Raw genomic sequence first — 24,038 nt, 5'->3', positions numbered from 1 at the left:
CTCTAAAATCCTAGATTTAAGTTTAGGCGCCATTACATTATTCGAACGTTTAGGTTTGAGTAGAACTCCCCAAGTAACCATCCAGCACTAGCAAAAAGTCAGAAATCGGCAACAGATTGGCATTCCATTGCTAATTAGTCATGCAACAGCATTTACAAATGCAATTCAGCACTAATTCAACTGCACCGTTCAAAGCTGATTGAATGCTGTTTAAGTGCAACTGCTAGCAACACTGTCATACGTTTTTCCATCAAACTAGCAACATTGTTCTCATTCTGAGAGAAGAGTGAAAAAGAGAGTGCGAGAAAACAACAACCTTCTCACTTTCTCACTTTGCACCAAAAAATAAACAATGATTGAAAGCTGTCGAAGCCAGCAGGCTCAAAACCTTTTTCATCTCGCTTTGCATCATCATCATCCTCGTAAGTATTTAACAAGTATTTATTTATATAACTTAATAAAAATTAATTCTTCACAGCTAACACGTACCAGTGCCATTCCACCTTGTTGGTTGACCGCAACAATAAGCCGCATGCAGAAATGGCGTTTTTGTCCTGCTGGTGGGTCCCGGATTCCCCCGCCGAACTAAGCGGGCGGCGGACATTTAATTAGATCTCTTCAAGCCAGTTCAATCAGAAAGGCTTTCAAAATTGTATGTGGTAATTAGATTATTATATTTTTTCATGAATAAAAGACATCTTTAGACCATCGTCAAAAACTGTTTTCTTAAGTGCCCTTTCCAACAGGGTGAAAGAGTAAACACAAGAAGTTGCTTGGCATTCTTTTAAGTGGCTGCATATATGTCTCTAAAAACCAGCTCGGAAAACCATCTCTTATTTAGGTGAGAAGGCACGAGCTCGGCAATCAACAGCGACGGCAACATCTAGCATCTGGCTTCACATCCCAATCTCATCAACTTCAACCAAAAAAATCGACTTCACAAACTCGGTCAGCTGAGTCGAAAATGTAGTAGTAAAAAGACAAACCAAAATAGAATAGTGAGAATGGGGAAGGCGAGAGAGAACGTAATATTTTTGTCTCTCTCATTTTTTGACATTTTCTGCAGGGGTGGACACCAACAGTAGGGGCCAGCACTAAACCGGCCGAGTAAAGTCCAAACTCGGTCATTGTCCAGCACTGAAGTAGCTGTTAGGGCTGATCTCAAAACTTCTTAGCTTTTGCTGGTAGCTGTGAAAGCGCTTTCAGTGCTGAATAGTGACCATGTTTTAGTGCTGGATGGTTACTTGGGGATCTTGATACATTTTCACGCATTTTCCATTTTTTTAGTTTTTTTTTTTCTATTTTCAAATAATATGTTCAAAAAAAATATGTTTAAAAAAAACTTTACCAATCATTCCATTATTTAAAATACAATTTAAAATTTTTAACAAATTTTGAAAAAGAGCGAAAGAGCCGTTGAAAAGAGCCGCTCTTTTTAATGAGCGAACGAAAATGAGCGGCTCCCAAAAAAGAGCCATTTTGCCCTCCTCGGTTGAGATTTCGGTAAAAAAAATACCGAATGTGGTTAAAAAATCTTAGTGTGTAGATAAGCAGAATTCAATAAGAGATTACACTCTGAAAAAAATACCCTCTTTTTTATTTCTTCAAGTTAAACAGAAGCTTGGCAGAAAGTTTATCTCCATGTTGCTCGATACAATGTTTGTACTAGTACAGCTGGTACGATCAAAATCACTGAGTTTCCGTCAAAACCGAACCTATTCAGAAATGTTTAAAATGGCATCTGACAGATTTGAGTGAATTTCACTCAGATTTCCACGAAAACTGGGTGATATTCACCCAGTTCTGAGTGAAATTCACTCAAATTTGACAGATGCCCTTTTAACCATTTCTGAATAGGTTCGGGTTTGATGAAAACTGAGTGATTTTTAACGTGCGTGTATCTAGAAAATAAAAAAAAAACAGTTTAAAACTGTTTAAAAGTGCAACATAGAGTTAAATTTCCAGTTTATTTTCTGAGAAGCTGCGAAAGTTTCACTACATGCTACCGGCTCACATCTCTCTTTTCAATTTCTCGATTGAGATATTAAAGAGAGATGAGAGCAGGTAGGGGAACAGCATCTAATTCCAGCGTGCCTCTAATGTTGGCAGGTCAGAACTTTGACATTCAATTAAAGCTCATTAAAAGCGATTTCAACAGAAATCGAGTGATAAATAGCTCAATAAGAAGTGAGCAAGCAAGTTTCTATCAAAAGTTTTGCAAAATTAGTTGTTTAAATAGTGAAAATCAGCAAATTGGATGGAGTTAGGAGCGAGTGCTTAACCTGCCAAAGATACGAGAATTTCCCCTAACATGGAGTGAAACATTCTTAACGGTTACGGTAAGCTTCACAGCAACTTGATAGAAAGTTTTACTCCATTACGGAGATTTACCAAAAAAAAACTTTCCTACTTTCAATTGATTTTTTATTTACACACTTTCCTTAGAACACAATCTTTCTCAAATTTCGTCATAAAAATGTAAAGCGCATTTCTTAACTTATCGATTAACTTAAGCATTGTAAAGTTTAAATGTTTTAGAATGTGACCATCAAAAAGCTCCTCTACTGATAGTACAGCTCCAGATTCATTCCGTCGTGGATTTCGTCTGAAAATAAAGTTTTAAATTAATTCAACGAACCGAAAAAAGAACCACGATCAAACTCACAATCGGACAGCTTGATGTTATCCTTGAAGATGGTGTACCACTTTTTCAGCACGATCTTGTCGTACCGGGTTCCGGTTTGGGCCGCAATCAGCTTCTTCAGGTCTCCGATCGTGTCGTCCGGGTTGCACTTGACGCGAACCTGTTCGGAAATCAACGTCAATATCTAGATGTTCCACCGGAATTCGAACGAAATCAGTCTTACCTTCTTGCCCAGCCGATCGTTGCAGGTAATTTCCAACATTTTTGAGGAATTATTCGGCAAATAAAAGTTTCAAACGCGTTTTCGTGCTGACTTTGCTTGGTAAACGATTTTTCTGGAATCAAAACAAACCGATGTGACAGTGGCGAAACGTCAGTGGAAAGCAACAGGGCCGCATTCCGGGTGAGTTTTCTTGCAGTTTTTGGGTTACACGCTAAGCTAAAATTGTACGAGTTTGTTTGTGCACGCAGAAAAATAAGGCATATTTGAATCAACAAAACGTTTTGTTGATTTGAAAATCCAGATTTTTGTTGAATCAACGCTAAACGTCAAAGTAACTTTTTCAAAACAACAAAAGATTTTCGTGGAATTGAGAAAAACAAGGTTTGTTTCAACGCAAAATCGGCGTTGATTATATTCAACAAAAATTTTGTTGAATTAAACCTCGAACAGGCTGATTCTACAAAATATTTTTCTGCGTGTGTGCACTCTCTAAGATAATTGGGTATTAAAGCCCTATGTCAATTTTTATGTACAACGATAAAAAACACGATAAAAAACAATTTCTGATCACTTTTTTTCATTTTAATGTAATTTTTTTTTTTTGACAAGACAACATTTTTTCGATGGATCAACTATGGTCCCCTTGGAACGAGCTGTCAAGTAGGAACTTTTCTGTCAAGAAGGACCGCGAGGTTAATTTTTCAAAATTGATTTAAAAATCCATTTTAAACTCTTTGTGGTCGTACAAAAAGTCATTGTACTCAGAAAAATAAGCTTTATCGCTGTAAACAATAATATCAGCAATCTAAGCTTCATTTTAGGACCCAATTAAGGCTGATTTTCAAAAAGTTTATTTAGAAAGAGATAAAAATATTTTATATGTTATTATAGAAAAAATAGCCAGTTTTTGAAACTTGTATTTAAAAAAAAGCTAAAATCAAAAATCGCACACAAAAAAATATTACTTGTTACGACGCGTCCCGCGGAGTAAACGACGTAAACAAATTAAGAGTATTTATTTACACAGGTCGGGAGAAGACATTCTCCACGACCACATAGAACAAGACCTGGACGAACAAGAACGAATCAAAATATGAATGACGATAACAACAGATTAAAAACAGTTGAGACTGTTGTTGACATCTCCGGATCACAACTGAGTTGTCACCGGAGAGCCCAGCAGGAGTTGGACACTCAGCACGCTGTGCGTGCTCCGAGGAAAACAGCCGCGCACTGTGCGCGCACACTTCTCACACCCTCGCGCACCATCACGCACCATTATGAAGAAAGAATTTCTCAAAACATGGCAACACTTCTAGAAACGTCATATTGAGCAATGTTTACAAACAAACTTGAGCTTGATTGGAGGTCTTCGTGGGACGGAACGGTTCTGCCGTTTACTTTATTTTAACCACTCGCAGTCCTAGCAACGGTCCATCTCACTGCTTCTCCGGCAATACGGCGTCAAGCTTCGCTATCCTTCAGCGCACCTAAACTGGTCGGAATCGTTGGCACTTCGAGCACTTTGTCGTCGGGCTGGACACCGTGCAAGAACTAGTACCAGATGGTGGCGTACACGGCCTCAATCAGTCCGTGCTGGACGATCATTTTCTCTTCTGGGAGTAGCAGATGGCCAAAAATCAGACCAATCACGCCGCTGATCGCGATGCCACCGTCGCAAGGTTTTGTGTTTTTATTCCGTTCCGACAGAGATTAGTGTATCCCTCGGTGTATCTCCTGAACTGGCAAGACGTGAATCTGATGAACAATCCTTGGCTATCCCCGCTATTTTGTTTTATATTTTCCACGTCTTCCTCTTCCGAATGTGCCAAGTGATATCTTGAAACGCTAAGAAACTACCTCAGTAACATGGCGCTCGACAGAAACAAATCGAAGCTGTTCGAATCGGCAATGTATTCATTTATTAAAATATATTCTATTTATTTTCAACAACTTGCTACATTTCCACTTGCGCTTGACCAGCAATTGATAAAGCATGTTCGCCTCTTCCCTAGTTTTAGACCCGCAGACTCTACCCCATCCACTGCACCGGAACGGCCTCCATGACCTGTCTTTCCGTCCACTTTCGTGATAACAGCGTTGCTGTCCTTTTCCTCGACCGGCGGTTTTCGTCATCGCCATCACCAGCCATTTTGACCACATTCATGTACTCGTCGAATTTTGCCACGTTGGCGAAACTGAAGCTCGTTCCGGGGTGCCAACGAGGCTACCCTGTTCTCTACATCGCTGTCGCGCTCCAAAATGTAGGCCGCGATGTTAAGCTGCATAAGCAGTAGTTTTATTATTAAAATAAAAATAAAAATAGAAATAAAATCCATCACATTTTTCCAAAATCATCACTGTAATATTAAATGTTATTTATTGTTGCCATAAAAAGTTTCTTCTTATAATAAAAGTAAAATACTTTTACCGATACAACGATTTTGTTCCAGAAGTGCATGGTAGTATCAAAAACTTTACAACTTTTCAATTAAAAAGTTTGAACTTTCTACGAATATTCACCAACGCGAACTTTTAATCCAACGAACGATCTTTTTAAATTTAGAGTATTTTTTCTTTGTGTGTATGTTACCCGGGATGTAACGCTTTAAGGGTGCACAGCAACGATGGAAGTTGTTGGCTTCTTATTCCAAAATTGTCAAACTTACGGACCCAATCCTGCATTAAGAGGATTGTAAAATTAATCAAACTTTGTTGTAAATTAGGGTAGGGTAGTCATCAATGAGACACTTTTGGTTTTTAAACTTCAACGATTTTTGTATTTTTTTCTTTAGCATATTTTAAAGAACTTTTTGTTGCATTTTCTTTCTTTTAGTTTGTTCTAACATTGACCAAAATATGAGATCGATCTGACGTCTACAGTCAGAGTTATTCAACTGTCTCATTGTAGACGCACTTGGCAGGAACAATGAAACAGCTGGGGAACAATGAGACACTCTACAAAAATCAATACTTTTCTAGTAAAACATCATGCTTTTATATTGTTCCATTGCAGGTGACTAGCTTTGAATATAGTCAAGCAATTTTGTCAACATGAAAGTTCAATTTACAAAAGTTGTACTAAAAAGTATTTAAATTTTGTAAAATCCATATATTTTATCAAATAACTTTATATTTTTGGTTAAATGAAGTTCAAACTCAATAAATATGCCAAAAATCATTTCTAATTCATGTTTTGAAAGATTTCCACAGATTTTGAAAAGTTTAATGAAGAAAAATCAAAGTGTCTCATTGTTACCCATGGGTAGAAAAGAGTGGGGAACAATGAGACAGCCCTGGATTCTGGGTATATTCTAAATTTTGGTCAAACCCAATAAAAGGACATTGTAGCCCAACTTATGCCCTGTAAAATGACGAAAGAAATTTGGAGAAATATTAGTTTTTGTGTTAATGGCAGCCTATGAGCGAAAATGTAATTTTTAGTCATAATTTACTATTACATCCCAGAATCAAACATGTATGAATAACTTTACAAGGAAGCATCCATAACCAAAGCCACAATTATAGCAGACGTGTATCTAGTAGACACACCTTTCCTCCAAATATGAGCCTGATTGATTGAAACTACGTCTTGTGAGAGCCATTTTATCATTGTTCCCCGTGTCTCATTGATGACTACTCTACCCTACTTTGTGGACAGTACTGTAGGGGATGAATAAAAGTATTTCGATAGTACCCGTAGTTTCGAAGACACTAAAATGACTGTAACAAAAATCTGGGTGCAAAAGCTCTGGTTGATGTGCACCGTCAAATAGAATTTAGCTACTTCAAACGTCATTCGAATGCTCACGTACGAATTAAAAGGCACTCAAACGTCAAAACTAAGTTGTCAAACTGATGTTTTCGACACCTTTGTTCGTCGATTTTTGAGCACGTGATTTTGTGGTTTTGACAGCTGTCAGTCGTCAGTCGAGTTTGTAAACAATGAGTGTATCCTGCTCACGCCTACGTGAGCAAAATCCACTCTTTGTGCACAAACTCGCATTGGCCTATTTACATTGTTTTTCTAAAAATTATTTCATTACATTGTTTTAGTTTGGTTGAAAAGAAAAAAAATGTGCCTTTCTCGCATTAAGACCACATTCATTTGGAACCCCGAGGTTCCAAATTACTGTGGGCTTAATGAGTTAAAAGCAAGAATAATTCAAAACTGAATTTGATTCCATTTGACCTGATTCGACGCAATCGTGAGTAAACCCGTCTCCGAACAGAGCAATTCCGAACAACCGTGCACCGACACGTCAAATTGACAGATATCGTCGCTCTCCGCGCATCACCTGCCAAAAACTGCGGTAAAACTGCAATAATTACACATCAACAGATCTGGCCGTCGTCGCCGCGCGAGTGTCAACTCTTCGTTCCAAACAGCTCCTTCGCTCTCTCCCAAAAGTCCAGATTCTGTCTGGTGGTGTCCGCACAGAGATAATCCTCTGTACCCGTGTGGTTGTTCCGTCGCGAGTCAGTGAAAGTGACCGTCTCGAAGCGGGGACCGATTCCGGGTTTGCTCCGTCGTCGTTTCATTTTGCGAACGGTGAGTGTTTGTTGTTTTCGCCAGACGGACTGGTGCTGCCACGCTGGAAGCAAGTTGGACGACGACTCCTAACATTTGAAACTCTCTTCTTTTTCACTTTCTTTACCTTTTCGGTCGGCGGCGGCTGTGGGGCCTTGACGCGATTGGGACACGACTCCAAAAACACACACAAAACGCACTCACACAGACCCACGAAGAGAGAGAAGGATTCCGCGGGTGTGACGAAAGGGAAAGGTCGTGCCGACAGACGGAAGAGGAGAAAGTCTTGGAACCATGAACATACCGAACCAGTATCTGGAAAAGACGGAGGATGTCGCGGACCAGGTGAGTGGGAGAACCCCGGAATGACGACTTGGGTACCAACAACAACAAAATATTGAAAAATCTTGCAGTGGGGACAAAACATGGATTTAACTAGGGCAGTGCTGCCGAATTTATTTATTTTTTGAAAGTAATTTGAAGAATTTATTCAGTTTAGCTAATATTGAGCTACTGACGTTAATCCCAAAATCGGTTTAAAGTTCATTGTTTTCGTATCTCTGTATTTTTTTAAATTTATATAAAATTATTTTTTTTTAATTTATTTAAAAATATAGCTCAAGAGTTTTTTTTAAGGTCTTATAGCTATTGTGTTTCATATGTTTATAGGACCTTTACAAAAAAAAAACTCTGGAGCTGTTTTTTCTAACATTATTTTTAAGATGATATTGAAATTTTAAGTGGCTTACGGAAGAGTTTTATCTTTTGTCATCGATTCTAAAAAAAATCACTGAAAAAAATAACTTCATAACCCTCTCATGTTTAAGAGGTCATTTTGAACAACTTTTGCTCTACGAAAAAAAAATATTTGTCTTGTTTTATGTTTTTCTTGTTTAGTTTTTTTTTTCATGCATTTATCTCGTTTAATTTATGTTTGTTTCTGATAGTATTAGGCTTATTCTGATTCCTTCTTTTACCTTTTATATTTTTTCAGGTTTTAACAGCACCTATTTAAATTTTTTGCTTGTTTTCACATTTTCACGTGATGATATGTAAAAAAAATGCGTAGAGTCATAGCCTGCGACATATAACGGCATAGTTAAGAATACATAAAATTAAGAAAATTTTATTGAAAAACACTTTCAAAGTTTACCCTAGAAAATAGGCAACACCAATCTAAAGCTTAAGAAAATCTGACAATCCTATCAAAAACTATAAGCACTTAACTTGCCATGTTCGCATAAATGTCCCATATGCAAAAAAGACATGCAAGCCAAATTTGCGTCGACTATTTGGCCTTTTTGAAATATTAGGCTTGATTCAAAATATTTATTTTGGAAAAGACGTATGTTTGAAAACATCAGTATTGATTCAAAAATTCATAACTGGGTCAAAGATTTTTTGCCCATTCTGGAAATTTCTGAAAAGTTGGCATTTGATATCCGCTAAAACATATCAAAAAATAAAAAAAAATAAAAATAGTGTTTTTTTTGCAAATCAAGTTTTAGTGACAAAAAGTTAAATTAAAAATCACAAAAAAAAATCCGTGCATGATTTTGTTTTTCAGTGTAGTCCTTATCCATACCTACAACTTTGCCGAAGACACCAAATCGATGAACAAATTCCTTCAGAAGATACAGATTTTGGAATTTTCATATATCATTTTTGTATGGACAGCTGCCAAATTTGTATGGAAAATTATATCGACAAACTAATGATGCAAAATAACTTCTTTGGGCATACCTTTCAACCGGATAAAAAAAAATATAAAAATTAAAATTAATTAAAAAAAATACCGATTTCGTAGAGCGTGTTTGAAAAACTTAATTTTTGACGAAAAAAAAATTAAAATTCTTCAAAAAACCCCATTTACTTATATTTTCCGTCTTCATCATACCCTTCAAGCTTGCCGAAGACACCAATTCACTCAGAAAATTCCTTTTGAATAGCTGCAGATTTTAGAATATTGACAAAAAATGGCTTCTTTAGTCATAAGGAAGGCCATAATTTGAACCAAATAAAAAAATGCCTAAAATCAGCCGATGTTGTAGAGAATTGCTTTACTGAAATTTGGAAGCATAAAAAATTTAGTATTTGAAAAACAACGGTATTTTGTGAAAAGATGCTGTTATTAAATTTTTAATTTGTTTGTTAACTGATTTTCTATTAAATTCAAACTCTATTGTTATTAAAATCCATTCAAATTTTAAACTCGCTTGACATCTCGCTAACTGGGCTTATCAAAAAATGACGAGGGGAACATCGATGCATTATATGTTCTTTAAAAAATAAAATGCATCTCAAAAATATTTCCAGAGCATGCCCTCAATTTTCCTTTTAATATAACACTAAATTTCATAAAAAATTTAAAAATAATTGTTTTATTTGTTGATATTGATTTTTGCATCCACCGACCCCTTGCTTATTTAGCTGGCCTACAGCCCAGTCATCGAGCGCCCAACTAAGAAACATCCAGTTATCGAAATCTTGAAAAATCTTGACCTTAGAAAAATGTTGCCCAATTCTCAGTGTTGTTTTTCAAAATTCCTATTGAAATATTTACACCAGGACTTAAAAAATAAATAAAAATATTGATAAAAAATGCATAAAAGGTTCGAGGAATTTATCCTACGTGTATATAAGACATTTTTATGTATATGGAGCCAGTTTCACTCGATAAGGACATTTGAGAAGGGCGTAGATGTTTTAAATATTTTTGTATTTCGTAATTTAAATATTTCTGTATCTCGAAGCCGTTGCATCGTATCAAAAAGTGGTCAAATACAAACTTGTAGGAATTTTGACGGGCTTTCCGAAAAAAGATGTTCTGATTTTTAAGTTTAAAAGTCAAATTTGAAGGTGGTCCCACGATTTTTTTTCGTTCAAAAATTTTGTGCAAATAGCTTAAGATGTTACAAAAATACTCACGAAAAATGCAGGATGGAGCAACTCACCTAAAAAAATACAAAAATTATTTACTGAAACTTTTTTTTTTTTGAACACTGCTCTAAAAGTAAAAATTTTCAATACATTTTTCGTGAGTATTTTTGTAAAATCTTAGGCTATTTTCACAAACATTTTGAACGAAAAAAATCGTGGGCTCACCTTCAAATTTGACTTTTAAACTTAAAAATCAGAAAATTTCACAAAAGTGGCGTGTTTGTTTTAGCCCGTTAAATTTCCTACAAGTTTGTCTTTGACCACTTTTTGATACGATACAACGGCTTCGAAAAAAGAAGAAATATTTAAATTCCGAATTACAAAAAAATTTAAAACACTTGCGCACTTTTCAAATGTCATTATCGAATGAAACTGACTATATATACACAAAAATGGCTTATATAAGCGTATTCTACAAAATTTCATTGAAATCGAAGAGGGTCGAGAAAAAAGTACCTAGAAAATTCCTGTTTTGAGCTAGAATTGCTCAATACAAAACCTTTTTGCCTTCCTCACCTCAATTTTAGAATTTTTGAATTTTTGAATTTTAGAATTTTAGAATTTTAGGAATTTTAGAATTTTAAAATTTTAGAATTTAAGAATTTAAGAATTTAAGAATTTAAGAATTTTAGAATTTTAAAATTTTAGAATTTTAGAATTTAGCATTTTAGAATTTTAGAATTTTAGAAATTTAGAATTTTAGAATTTAAGAATTTTAGAATTTTAGAATTTTAGAAATTTAGAATTTTAGAATTTTAGAATTTTAAAATTTTAGAATTTTAGCATTTTAGAATTTTAGCATTTTAGAATTTTAGCATTTTAGAATTTTAGAAAATTTAGAATTTTAGAATTTTAGAATTTGAAGATTTTAGAATTTTGGAATTTTGGAATTTTAGAAGTTTAGAATTTCAGAATTTTAGAATTTTGGAATTTTGGAATTTCAGAATTTTAGCATTTTAGAATTTTAGAATTTTAGAATTTTAGAATTTTAGAATTTTAGAATTTTAGAATTTTAGAACTTTAGAATTTTAGAATTTTAGAATTTTAGAATTTTAGAATTTTAGAATTTTAGAATTTTAGAATTTCAGAATTTTAGAATTTTAGTATTTTGGAATTTTAAAATTTTAGCATTTTAGAATTTCAGAATTTTGGAATTTTGGAATTTTAGAATTTTAGAATTTAAGAATTTTAGAATTTTAGAATTTTAGAATTTTAGAATTTTAGAATTTTAGAATTTTAGAATTTTAGAATTTAAGAATTTAAGAATTTTAGAATTTTAGAATTTTAGAATTTTAGAATTTTAGCATTTTAGAATTTTAGAAAATTTAGAATTTTAGAATTTTAGAATTTGAAGATTTTAGAATTTTGGAATTTTAGAATTTTAGAATTTCAGAATTTCAGAATTTCAGAATTTCAGAATTTTAGAATTTTGGAATTTCAGAATTTTAGCATTTTAGAATTTTAGAATTTCAGAATTTTAGAATTTCAGAATTTTAGAATTTCAGAATTTTAGAATTTTAGTATTTTGGAATTTTAAAATTTTATTATTTTAGAATTTCAGAATTTTGGAATTTTTGAATTTTAGCATTTTAGAATTTCAGAATTTTAGAATTTTTAAAATCTTGGAATTTTGGAATTTTAGAATTTTTAAAATTTTGGAATTTAGGAATTTTTTGAATTTTTGAATTTTTGAATTTTTGAATTTTTGAATTTTTGAATTTTTGAATTTTTGAATTTTTGAATTTTTGAATTTTTGAATTTTTGAATTTCGGAATTTCTGAATTTTTGAATTTTTGAATTTTGAATTTTAGAGTTTAAGAATTTAAGAATTTTAGAATTTTAGAATTTTTGGATTTTTAGAGTTTTAGAATTTTGGAATTTTAAAATTTTATAATTTTAGAATTTTTAGATTTTAGAATTTTAGAATTTTAGAATTTTAAAATTTTATAATTTTAGAATTTTTTAATTTTATAATTTAAGAATTTTGGAATTTTAGAATTTTAGCATTTTAGAACCTTCGCGTATACCTATCGACTCAGAACCAAATTCTGAACAAATGTCTGTAAGTCCGTGCACCGAAAAATATGCACACGATTATCTCCGAACTGGCTGAACCGATTTGGACCGTTTTGGTCTCATTTGATCCGTCTTGGGGTCCCACAAGACCCTAGTTAATATTATGAAGTTTAGAAAAGCACTTCAAAAGTTATGCTTAAAAAACGATTTGGCTGTAGTTTGAAATATCTTAAAAGAGGGTGGTTTTTGCTATATATTGTTAGAAAGGTATTTGAAAGATCAGATATTTTGATAAAAATATGTGAGGAAGGCACCAACCACCTATAAGTGGATTAAGTAACGTTTTTTAGTTTATTTTCGATAATCAAAAAAAAATATTTCAAGAAAAATGGCAACACTGTCTAGTGATTTTTGTTGACTCCGCAGTTTTGGGACTAATTTTCTGGTTATTGTATGAAAATTACATTTAGATAAGACCATGTAAATGTAAAATACTCATACCCAACCCAGCGCAACGAATTCTCTCTGCGGTAAACTTTCCGCAGTGGGCCTGGCCACTATCATGTGTGTGGTGTATCGAAGCATTGTATTGCAATACTGGCACACTGCAAATGTTCATACTGACAAGAATTATCAGATCATTGAATTGATAAGATTAGAATTATTTGATTAGATTAGATTGATAACATTAAATTTATTCAATAAGAAAAGATAAATTTCGATAAGAAAGGTTCGGAAAATCTGACGTTTTAGTTACTCGTAATGATTTTTTTCAGCGACAATAAGTGCAAAATTTCTTTTGCCAGTAAATTTTCACAATCATTTCTCGAGATTGTAATTTAGAAAAATGGCAACACTGCCCTTCAAACGCATAAGGTATCACCACGTTTAACCTTCGCTACTCTCAGCTCGCACGCGTTTTTTTTCCTTTCTTCTTTTTATTGCCTCAAATAACGGCAATGAAACACGTAATCAAAAAATCATCTCGCGCTTATCACCACCTTCGAGTAGTAAACATTTAGTTTGGGGTAATTTGACCATTTTGTGACAAACATGAAAAAAGTGCTTCGATATTTTTTTCAAATTGCAAATTTATTGCAAAAAAAAAAATATTTAAAAATTTTGCAATCTTTTTTGATACTTTACCTGAAATCTCTTCAAAACTGATTTGCATACTTAACCACACGTCAAGGCCAGGTGAATAAATTTACAACTGATTAGAGGCAAATCGAACAGAAACATTTTTTTTTTCTTGCCATCGTCATCGATTAGAAGCGTCAACTCATTGAAAGAGAGCCCATTGATAAGGGAACTTGAAATCGTGTTGTTTGACGAAATTTGACCTTAACAACAGTTGTGTGTGTCGTCGTCGTCTGTTTATCTATGTGTAGTATCTGCTGGGGCTCGTGTTGAGTAACGAAAAACCAGAAAATCAACAAACATAAAAAACTTCGCGCAGAAACCGGATTTTGCTAGCCATTGGATCACTTTCTGGACAAGTTTCGATATTTGGCTGGGCAGTGTTGCCAGAAATTTTGACCTACTTTTATAAAAGTGTAAATTAATTTTAGAAATGTTGCATAAATTATTAAAAAAAACCTTGTTAAAATTTGATTCGACAAAAAAAAATGAAGTGTCTGTCTCCTCGGTCGGCCAGACCTACCCTCATAAGTTTGCCGCAGAATCTTAAACCCAAATTCTTCTCCATCAATTTTGCAGGTGATCCGCAAGGGTAAGTACGTCCTGCCACACGTCGCCCGGCTCTGCCTGATCGCGACCTTCCTCGAGGATGGCATCCGGATGTGGGTCCAGTGGAACGAGCAGCGCGAGTACATGGACATGAGCTGGGGCTGCGGCAAGTTCCTGGCGACGGTGTTCGTGCTGGTCAATCTGGTCGGCCAAATTGGGGGCTGCGTGATGGTGCTGGCCCGGCTAAAGGTGTCGATCGCGTGCGGGATACTGTTCTTCATCGTGGTGTTGCAGGTGAGTTTTATTTTGTTTATTTTTTTTATAATTTGAAAATAGTTTTTTCACTTTTTTTCGTTGGTACTGTGTAATAGTTATATTTATATTTTCAACGACTATTTGTATATAGAAACTTTACTTTAAAAAAAAGTTAATCACAATTTTTTAATTCAAATTCACTATTTTGAAACCTTCAATTCAATTCTCTAAATTTGTTGATTCCTAAATTCTGAAATTCCTTACTTCGTAATCCTTAAAATTATTAATTCCTTCATGCCTAAACCCTTCAATTCCTAAATTCTTAAATTTCTTTATTTCTGTAATTCTTAAATTGTTAATTGGTTAAGTTCTTTAATTCAAAACATGTTTATTTTATAAACTCTTTAATCACTCAAATTTAATTCTCAAATTCATAAAATATTAAATTATCAAATTCTGAAATCCTTAAACTCATTGATTTTTGAATAGATTTCTAAATTATAAGAGTTAAAAAACAATTCAACGCTCTCAAATTTTTAAGTTGTAATAGTAGTCTTATTTTTTTGTAAACAATATTTTAGATTTTAAATGTTTAAACAATTATAATTTGAAAAAAATGCAACACTGCTTAGTAATCTTTGCTTCCGCAACAAAACAAATTTTGTGTTTAAAACCAAATAAAAAATTCTATTTTTCACAATGTTTTGTTTTCTGAATTCCTTAAAATTTGCTCAAAGCAGAAAAATCGACAAGAAAATACGTTCACAAGACACCGATTTTCACTTATCTAGATACCGTTTAAATACCGTAAAGGATCATCAGTCAAATTTGTTTGGAAACTTGTATGGACAGGGATAGGTCGATGATAAGACGTAATTTGTCGATAGTGGATAAAAAAAATTCTCGAATGGATGCAAACGTTCTGAAATCCCACTTTTTATTATTCAGTGGGAGAAGAATTTGGGTAAAATTTGTTCATTTGAAAAGAATCGTGTAAGCTGTAAACTGAACGGGGTAGGTCTGGTCGACCAAGGGGACAGACACTTCTATTTGTTTTGTCAAACCAAATTTTTACATGGTTTTTTTTATTGAATATTTTATGCAAAAGTTTCAATACATAAACCCTAGAAAAATCCCAAATTCAAACACTGGAAAATTAAAAAAAAAACTCGAAGTTTGTTTAAAAAAAGTTTATTTTTCAAACATTAAAATCATAACATATCAAAACACACCTTAAATCAAAGAACTAAAAAAAACAAGAAACAATTTGAAAATTTAAGTATTCAAAAATATAAAGTTCTAAAAAAATCCTAATCTGAACCATTCAAGCAAAACATTGCAAATGGGCCAATGCAAGTGTGTAACCAAAGAGTCCTGCTCACGTCAGTGGTTGTTTACATTAAGAGTGAGCAGGATACACTGTTCTCATTGTTTTGCTTGAATAACAAGTTAAACATTTCAATTGTGTGCTATTATACTAAGTTATATAAAAGCCTTGTATTCTTAAAATCACATCCAGAAACTAAAAAAATATGTGTTAAAAAAATAATTTTGATGTTTTAAAAAGCACCTAAAAATTTTCAAACTCGAAAATATCGAAAGTTGATTTTTTTATTAAAATACTTAAGGAAACTTAAATTTAAATTTCAGCCATCAAAAATTATCTGAAACTGAATACATACAAAAATATCATTTTTGCTTTTGGTCAAGTAATTTGAAATTAAACAGGGTGAAAAATTCAGTTCAAAATAAAAAAAATATATAATAAAAAAACATAATGTATTTTTCATAAAATTAACCTCCCAATTATAAAAATAAATAACAAAAATAAGCAGCTCGAAATATTCGAAAACTTCAATGTTCAAATTTGTTCATTCGAAATTTCTCAAAACTGTATTTATATCATACACATGTTTTTTTTTGCCTGTTTTAAATTTCGTAAACTTAAGGAGGTATTAGTCTATGACAAACAAGCGAACAAACTCGCACATTTTCGTGGTTGACAGTTTGCCAAACTCGCTAACAAAGCCAAACGCAACTGTCAAAAAGTGCGAGTCTGTTTATTTGTCATAGTCTAATACCTCCTTAAGCTTACGAAATTCGTGAAAAGACATATTATTTAATAATGAAGGAGAATTTGACAATTTTATGATAAGTACAGTTTTAAGAAATTTTGAATGGTTTTTTAATCAATGCACGGATGTTTGGAACAATTAATTTTTTTGTGTGATCTAAAAAAATAAATTTGTTTTTAAAATTTCCAGACTAGATTTTCTGAAGTTCTTTGGATGTGGGACTTCAAATAATCGAATCATGAGCACGTAAAAAATCTTTTTTTAAATATATTACTTTTAACATTCGGTTTCTGCGACTCCATTCAAGTTAAATTTAAATTTTTGATTTAAAAAAATAAAATCTTCTCCATATTTCACCGCAATCATAGATTTTAAAATTCTAAATCACTTTAGAGTAGTTTAGGTGGTTTTTTTTATTGTCGTGATTCGATTATCTGAAGTTTCAACTACCCGAAGAGTATTTTTTAATGAATTCATTAAAAAAGTAAATAAAAAACTCATTGTGTGAAGAATTTGAAGATTCAAAATAAATAAACGGCGTTTGTTTTAGCAAATCGAAAATTTAAAAAACAGGATATAAAAAATTGATACGATTTTAAAATACCTGAAAAATAAAATTCAAAAAAGGTTCTTGAGTTTAAAATTTGTTATGCTTCAGACCAAATCTCAAAATTGACACTTCTAAATCTTAAACAAATGTGGCAAACTTTATAGAAAAATAAAAATCAAGGAATAAAATATAAAAACTATTAAAATATTAAATAAAAATCATAAAACAGACAATGACATGGAATTCTTAAAAAAAATTAAAACGAGAATTATTGAAATGAGGAAAGTTCATTTATAAAAAAAATCCACTTTAAAAATTCATAAAAAAAACAATACATCAAAATTGTGATACTAATAAAAGTTTTCGAAACAAAAAAACCTAAAATCGATGTAAAATGACAACCAAAAAAGTTTCAGCCGGTTTAAAAAATACAAAAAAATAAAAATAAGGCCGATTTCGTAGAGAATTGATCACAATAAAACATAGCTGGTTAAAACAATTCAAAATTTAAACTCGAATTTAAAATTACAGAAAAAAAAAAGAATTTTAGTAAAGAGAACGACGTCCCTGTTATAAAAAATAATAAAATTAACAATCTTAAAAAAATATTAACTTTGCCAAATAAAAATTAAATTTAAAAAAATAAACAGACCAATAATTCTAATGCTTGAAAGTTTTAAAATTAAAAAAAATCAAAGCACCTAAAAAATTTTTAACTCAAAAATATCAAAAGTTAAAATTTTTATTAAAATATTTATTTTTTTATTAAAATATTTTAAATCAAAAATCTGCGACATGAAATTTAAAAAAATCTTAACATATTTTTAATTTTTTTTTATAAAGATGTGGCAAGTTTGAAAAAAAAACAAACAAAAAAATAATCAAAATATTCAATATCTTCTAAACATAAGATTTTTTTAGAAGAGATCGTTTTTGAAAATTCCGAATTAATCCTAAATAAGGTTGTAAACGATAAAATTATCGAGGCTCGATAACGATAGTTATCGTTATTTCGATAATTCTATCGCCCGATAATGTACGATAACTCATTTTTAAAATCTTTCAAAAATCGTTTAATTTAACCATATCACGTTAAATTTTCTATGCTTTCACTAAGAATATATTTTTTTGAAAATCTAATTAGTCTCAAAGTAAAATTTGTACTGTTCACAATATATCGTCTTTTTCGAATGTACTCAAATTTTCATATTTTGCAATATGGGTATCAAACTAAGCGAAATTTTGCATGCTTTTCACTTTAATAGTTTTTTTTAGCAAAGAACTAAATTTTTCACAAATTATAGTATTTTTCGAAAATACTCAAATTTTCTAAATATGCAATATGGGTATCACACGAAGCGGAATTTAGTTTGCTTTTTCACATTTATTGAGTTTTTTAAATAAAAAATACCTAAAATACCTAAATACCGTATTTTTTCGAAAGTACAATTTTTTAAAATATGCAATATGGGTATCAAACAAAGCTAAATTTGGTCAAATTTTTTCACTTTATAAGTGTTTTTTTTTTTGTAAAACATTTAAGTTTCCACAAAATTCTTTCGAATTCTTTCGAAAATACTCAATTTTTCAAATTCGCAATGACGACGCAACATTTTGTATGAAGCATTTACCATTCTGGAGTTTTTTTTTTGTTGAAAAGGTCCAATAAACCAAATTTTCAGATTTAGCTTTTTGGGTGTTTTTAATACCCCTGATTCAAGGCGGTTTCAAAAACACTCAAAAAGCGAAAACTGGAAATTTGGTTTATTGGACCTTTTCAAAAAAAACTCCAGAATTTAAATATATGTAGGAAGCATGCAAAATTTCGGTTTTGAAAATTTGAGTATTTAAAAAAATACGGTATCTTGTGAATTTTTTTGAATTAAAGAAAAACAAACTCTAATAAAGTGAAAAAGCATATACGTTTTTGCTTCGTTTGATACCCATATTGCATATTTTGAAATTTTTTAGTATTTTCGTTTGATACCCATATAGTAAATAATGAAAATTTGACTACTTTCCAAAAAAAAACAGTCATTTGTGATTATTTTAGTATTAAAAAAAACTCTAATAATGTGAAAAATCATACAAAATTTCGCTTCGTTTGATACCCATATTGCAAAATATGAAAATTTGAGTATTTTCGAAAAAGGGTATTTTTTGAACAATTTTGAGTACATATTTTACCTTCGAAACTTACTAGATTTTCAAAAAATATAATCTTAGTGAAAGCATAGAAAATTTAACATGATACGGTTAAATTAATCGATATTAGGAAGATTTTAAAAATTTCAAAGATTTAAAAATTTTAAAAATTTAAAAATAATTCAAAAATTTCCAAATTTTTTAAAAAAATAAAAATTTTAAAAGTTTTAAAAATTTCAAAAATTATAAAAATTTCAAAAAATTTAAAATTAAAAAAAAAAATAAAAAAAATCAAAAATTTAGAAGTGGCTGTCCTCTTGTCCCCTACAAAATTTAAAAAATAATTTAAAATTTTCAAAAATCCAACAAATATAAAAATTCAATAATCCTAGAAATTTTTAAAAATTTAAAAATTTAAAAAAATTCAAAAATTTTGAAAATTTTAGAAATTTCAAAAATTCTAAAATTTTAGAAATTCAAAAATTAAAAAAAAAATAAAAATTTAAAAAAATCTTGCATGTTTTTTAAAAATGATTTTTATGAACTTTTTGAAATTTTTGTTATATTTTTTTAAATTTTTTAATTTTTTTAATCGTTATTTTTTCAAATTTTTAATTTTTTTGATTTTTTTTTAATTTTTTTTTTATAATATTTTACATTTTTTAAATTTAAAAAAAAAATAAACCTTTTAATTTTTTTTCAATTTTTTTAAGTTTTTAATTTTTTTTAGTTTTTTTAATGTTTTTAATTTTTTCAATTTTTTAATTTTTTTTGATTGTTTTTATTTTTTGATATTTTTTTAATTTTTTATATTTTTAAAAAAAAATAATTTTTAATTTTTTTTTAATTTTTTTTATTTTTTAGTTTTTATAATTTTTTAATTTTTTATAATTTTTTAAAGTTTTATAATTTTTTAAAGTTCTATAATTTTTTAAATTATTTAATTTTTTTAATTTTTTTAGATTTTTTTATATTTTCTAAATGTTTAATTTTTTATATTTTTGAAATCTTTAAAATTTTTGAAATGTTTGAATTTTAAAAATTATAAAAATTTTAAAAAATTTAAAATTAAAAAAAATAATTATAAAAAATTCAAATTTTTAAAAAATTCAAAAATTTAGAAGTGGCTGTCCTCTTGTCCCCTACAAAATTTAAAAATAATTTAAAATTTTAAAAAATCCAACAAATATAAAAATTCAATAATCCTAGAAATTTTTAAAAATTTAAAAATTTTTAAAAATTTAAAAATTTTAAAAAATTCAAAAATTTTGAAAATTTTAGAAATTTCAAAAATTCTAAAATTTTAGAAATTCAAAAATTAAAAAAAAAATAAAATTTTAAAAAATCTTGGATGTTTTTTAAAAATGATTTTTATGAACTTTTTGAAATTTTTGTTATATTTTTTTTTAATTTTTTAATTTTTTTAATCGTTATTTTTTTCAAATTTTTAATTTTTTTTAAATTTTTTTTATAATTTTTTACATTTTTTAAATTTTTTAAAAAAATTAAACCTTTTAATTTTTTTTCAATTTTTTTAAGTTTTTAATTTTTTTAGTTTTTTTAATGTTTTTAATTTTTTCAATTTTTTAATTTTTTTTTATTGTATTTATTTTTTGATATTTTTTAATTTTTTTATATTTTAAAAAAAAATAAATTTTTAATTTTTTTTTAATTTTTTAAATTTCTTAATTTTTATAATTTTTTAAAGTTTTTTAATTTTTTAAATTATTTAATTTTTTTAAATTTTTTAGATTTTTTAATTTTTTTATAATTTCTAAATGTTTAATTTTTTATATTTTTGAAATCTTTAAAATTTTTGAAATGTTTGAATTTTTTGAAATTTTAAAATTGTGATTATTTAAAAGTTTTAAATACGAGCTTCCAAACCATATCGAGGTTTTCTCGATCGTCGGTCGTAATTTGTCGATGGTATGTAGATGCGACAAATTACGACTCACCATCGACAAATTACGATCGAAAAATCTCGATCGTTAGTCGAGAAATTACGATCGAAATATTACGATCGAATACAATAATCATCAAGTAGACGTCCATTATCGGCGATAAGATTATCGACGATAGAATTATCGAAATAACGATAACGACAGATTATCGTTATCGTCCCGTTAACTATTATCGTTATCGTCAGACGATAATATTATCGACGATAATTTTATCGATTAGGGACCATCCATAAACCACGTGGACACTTTGGGGGGAGGGGGTAAGCGATTGTCCACGCTCCATACAAAAAAGATTTTTTTGTTGTATGAACAATTGTCCACGAAGGGGGGGGGGGGGGTTGAGATTTCCAAAAAAGTGTCCACGTGGTTTATGGATGGTCCCTTAACAACCTTGCTAAAAAGATTAAATTAAAAAAAAAACAAACTTATTCGCTTCGCTGCGCTAAGAGACGGTGATTTTGGCGGATTGCAGACTGGATTTCGTCATGTGATGTGATGATTGTCAAAGCCCCAGTTGCCTAGAAATCGATACTTGGGTTCTATAATCAATTCCACCACCACCATGACCGTTGTACAGTGTCGGTCGCTCTCATCTCCACCGCGCACCAGGGAAAAGGAAAGGGGATTTGGAAGATGGGAAGTATTGAATAACACTGTTGGTGCTCCACTTTTTTAAGGGGATAAGGGAAAATCTCCACGGTATCCTCAAACCTATTCTCGTATATAATTTTTAAAACCTGGTATTCTGAAATTTAGAGATTTGGAGAAGTTAGATTTAATAATAACAATAACAATAATAACAATTAAAATCTGCTCTCTCCCTTCCCCCAGACCATCGCCTACTCCATCCTGTGGGACATCCAGTTCCTGCTGCGCAACCTGGCCCTCATCGGCGCCCTCCTGCTCGTCCTCGCCGAGTCCCGCGGCGAAGCGCGCAGCCTCTTCGCCGGCGTGCCCTCCCTGGGCGAAAACAAACCCAAGAACTTTATGCAGCTGGCCGGTCGCATCCTGCTCGCCTTCATGTTCATCACCCTGATCCGGTTCGAGCTGAGCTTCCTCCAGATCCTGCAGGACATCCTGGGGTCCATTTTGATGGTGCTCGTTACGGTCGGCTACAAGACGAAGCTGTCGGCACTGATTTTGGTCGCGCTGCTGACGGTGCTAAACCTGTACCACAACGCCTGGTGGACCATTCCGGCGTACAAGCCGCTGCGTGACTTTTTGAAGTACGACTTCTTCCAGACGCTGTCGGTGATCGGGGGCCTGCTGATGATCGTGTCGCTGGGGCCGGGCGGGGTGTCGATGGATGAGCACAAGAAGAAGTGGTAAATGGGGACTTTAACAACTTTTGTTTTTTTTTTTATGACGGAGGAGGAATAGTTTTTTACCTTTATTTTCTACCTTCTTGTGACGTGACGGCGTGGGGCGACCTCAAAGGATTCGCCACCGGTCGATTCAGACGAAAAAAAAACGAACATTCACTTAGGGAAGAAGAAGAAAAACTTAGAATTTAAACCCGGACTCACCAGCAAACCAGAAACACACAAGTTCACACACTATCAAATAGGCAAAACAAAAAAGAAGAGGAAGGAATGTGATAATGGTTCAAGCTCACACAGACAAGCGCGTAGAAGACACACTCCCAAGCAGCAAACAAACACACTTCCAGACGAATTTCCCAATATATATATATTTGTTTCGTTTTCCTTAGTTTTTCGCTGTTAAATTAGAATTATTAAAAAAAAAACAATTCGTCAAGAAATGCATGTTAAAAAACAGAAGAAGCTACAAAATTCGGACGCAGCAAAAAAATTAAATATTGTTATCAAAACAGGTGAATCAAGATTAAGTAACACAGAGACAGACACAAGCAAAACAAAAAAAAAAGAAGGAAAAGCATGTTAAACTTAATAAAAATAACCCAGAAACTGATTAGATTTTTAACAATTTGCATTTTCTTTTCTTTACTTTCGTTTTGCAAGAAGAATTAATTGTGGATGTTTGTGCCAAACGAGCGTGGTCGGAAAAAAAAACTTACTTTTTGTGTAACTGTGAAGAATAATAAAAGAAAGGGTGGGGAAACAAAAAGGAACGTAAAATCCATTATTGCAAGCAACAACAAAAATATACATTATATTTACTAAAGACACGAAAGTTTGGTTGGTTTTTCTTTGAAATTCTTGGTGGAGCGAAAACGACAAGGGTTTGTTACGGATGGTAAGTTAATTCTTAATTTATTTGCTTATTTAAAAATAATAAAAAAAATCCGATTAAAATAAAAAATGTGTTAGTATGAAATTAAAAAATATTTTTTTTTAAATGATGCCTGATTTGAAATTTTCTAAATTATTTTGAAAATTTAACAAAAGTTTCGTTTTGTAGCATTGAAAATACACTCAAACCCCAATGGTTTGACACCGATTGTTGCAGTTTTTAGTTTGACACCACCTTTACACAGAGCCCACACTCACTACTGAACGATTGGTTTGATAGTAAGTGTGAGTTCCGTGTAAAAAATGACAGTTCGTCACTCGTTAGTTTTCCTTTCTCAAACTAACGCGGTACAAACTAAAAAAGTGTTAAACGAAAAAGTGACCAACCACAGGGGGTTGAGTGTACTTACAAGTTTGCCGAAGACACCAAACCGATCAGATAGTTTTAAAAGATACAGATTTTCGAATATTTACGTAGGGTACGTTACCCATTAGTGGACCCCTTTCCTATAGTGGACCCTCTGAAGGGTTTTTGATGAAAAATTCAATAAAATCACAATTTCAAGCGTGTTGTTGTCTACAAATCTTTTATTTGGCATGTTCAGCATCATTTAAAACAATGTTGACTGACATTGAATTGCCCTTTTCGCCAAAATAAGTGTTTTGAGTTCGACATCTGAAATCAGCCATGGCCACTAGCATTTTCACAACAAAACTGCATTTATATTTTATGATTGAATTAACCATCCAATCATTTTTTGACTGATTATTTAACTTCAGCAAGTCGAAATAA

At 31.1% G+C, this 24,038-nt stretch overlaps 2 protein-coding genes and 1 long non-coding RNA gene across 3 annotated transcripts; 2 read left to right on the top strand and 1 right to left on the bottom strand.

The window, feature by feature from the left end:
• Positions 1–209: 209 nt before the first annotated feature.
• LOC119765289 lies at positions 210–718 on the top strand. Its single transcript, XR_005276622.1, has 2 exons — positions 210–422; positions 479–718. It is a non-coding gene; the product is annotated as an uncharacterized LOC119765289 (long non-coding RNA).
• A 1,688-nt stretch (positions 719–2,406) lies between these two features.
• LOC6044377 (ubiquitin-like protein 5) lies at positions 2,407–3,026 on the bottom strand. Its single transcript, XM_001861863.2, has 3 exons — positions 2,868–3,026; positions 2,666–2,804; positions 2,407–2,605 (listed from the first exon to the last, which is right to left on the bottom strand). Exons 1-3 carry the CDS (start codon positions 2,904–2,906, stop codon positions 2,562–2,564), a joined length of 222 nt encoding a protein of 73 aa, XP_001861898.1. The 5' UTR covers positions 2,907–3,026; the 3' UTR covers positions 2,407–2,561.
• A 4,171-nt stretch (positions 3,027–7,197) lies between these two features.
• LOC6044376 (surfeit locus protein 4 homolog) lies at positions 7,198–23,186 on the top strand. Its single transcript, XM_038248118.1, has 4 exons — positions 7,198–7,419; positions 7,607–7,743; positions 14,074–14,337; positions 21,864–23,186. Exons 2-4 carry the CDS (start codon positions 7,693–7,695, stop codon positions 22,359–22,361), a joined length of 813 nt encoding a protein of 270 aa, XP_038104046.1. The 5' UTR covers positions 7,198–7,419; positions 7,607–7,692; the 3' UTR covers positions 22,362–23,186.
• The last annotated feature ends 852 nt before the right edge of the window (positions 23,187–24,038 follow it).

Source organism: Culex quinquefasciatus, chromosome 1, assembly GCF_015732765.1.
Source record: "Culex quinquefasciatus strain JHB chromosome 1, VPISU_Cqui_1.0_pri_paternal, whole genome shotgun sequence".
In the NCBI taxonomy this organism is placed as follows: domain Eukaryota; kingdom Metazoa; phylum Arthropoda; class Insecta; order Diptera; family Culicidae; genus Culex; species Culex quinquefasciatus.
Note: the sequence above shows the minus strand (reverse complement) of the source record. Positions and strands in the feature narration are given on the sequence as shown.

Excerpts from the sequence above, each read along its gene's own strand:
- LOC6044377 (XM_001861863.2), bottom strand. The coding sequence starts at position 2,906 with ATGTTGGAAATTACCTGCAACGATCGGCTGGGCAAGAAG. Across the intron at positions 2,805-2,867 it reads ACGATCGGCTGGGCAAGAAG|GTTCGCGTCAAGTGCAACCC; the intron begins GTAAGACTGATT and ends ATTTCCGAACAG. Across the intron at positions 2,606-2,665 it reads TAACATCAAGCTGTCCGATT|ACGAAATCCACGACGGAATG; the intron begins GTGAGTTTGATC and ends CTTTATTTTCAG.
- LOC6044376 (XM_038248118.1), top strand. The coding sequence starts at position 7,693 with ATGAACATACCGAACCAGTATCTGGAAAAGACGGAGGATGTCGCGGAC. Across the intron at positions 7,744-14,073 it reads CGGAGGATGTCGCGGACCAG|GTGATCCGCAAGGGTAAGTA; the intron begins GTGAGTGGGAGA and ends TCAATTTTGCAG. Across the intron at positions 14,338-21,863 it reads TCTTCATCGTGGTGTTGCAG|ACCATCGCCTACTCCATCCT; the intron begins GTGAGTTTTATT and ends CCCTTCCCCCAG.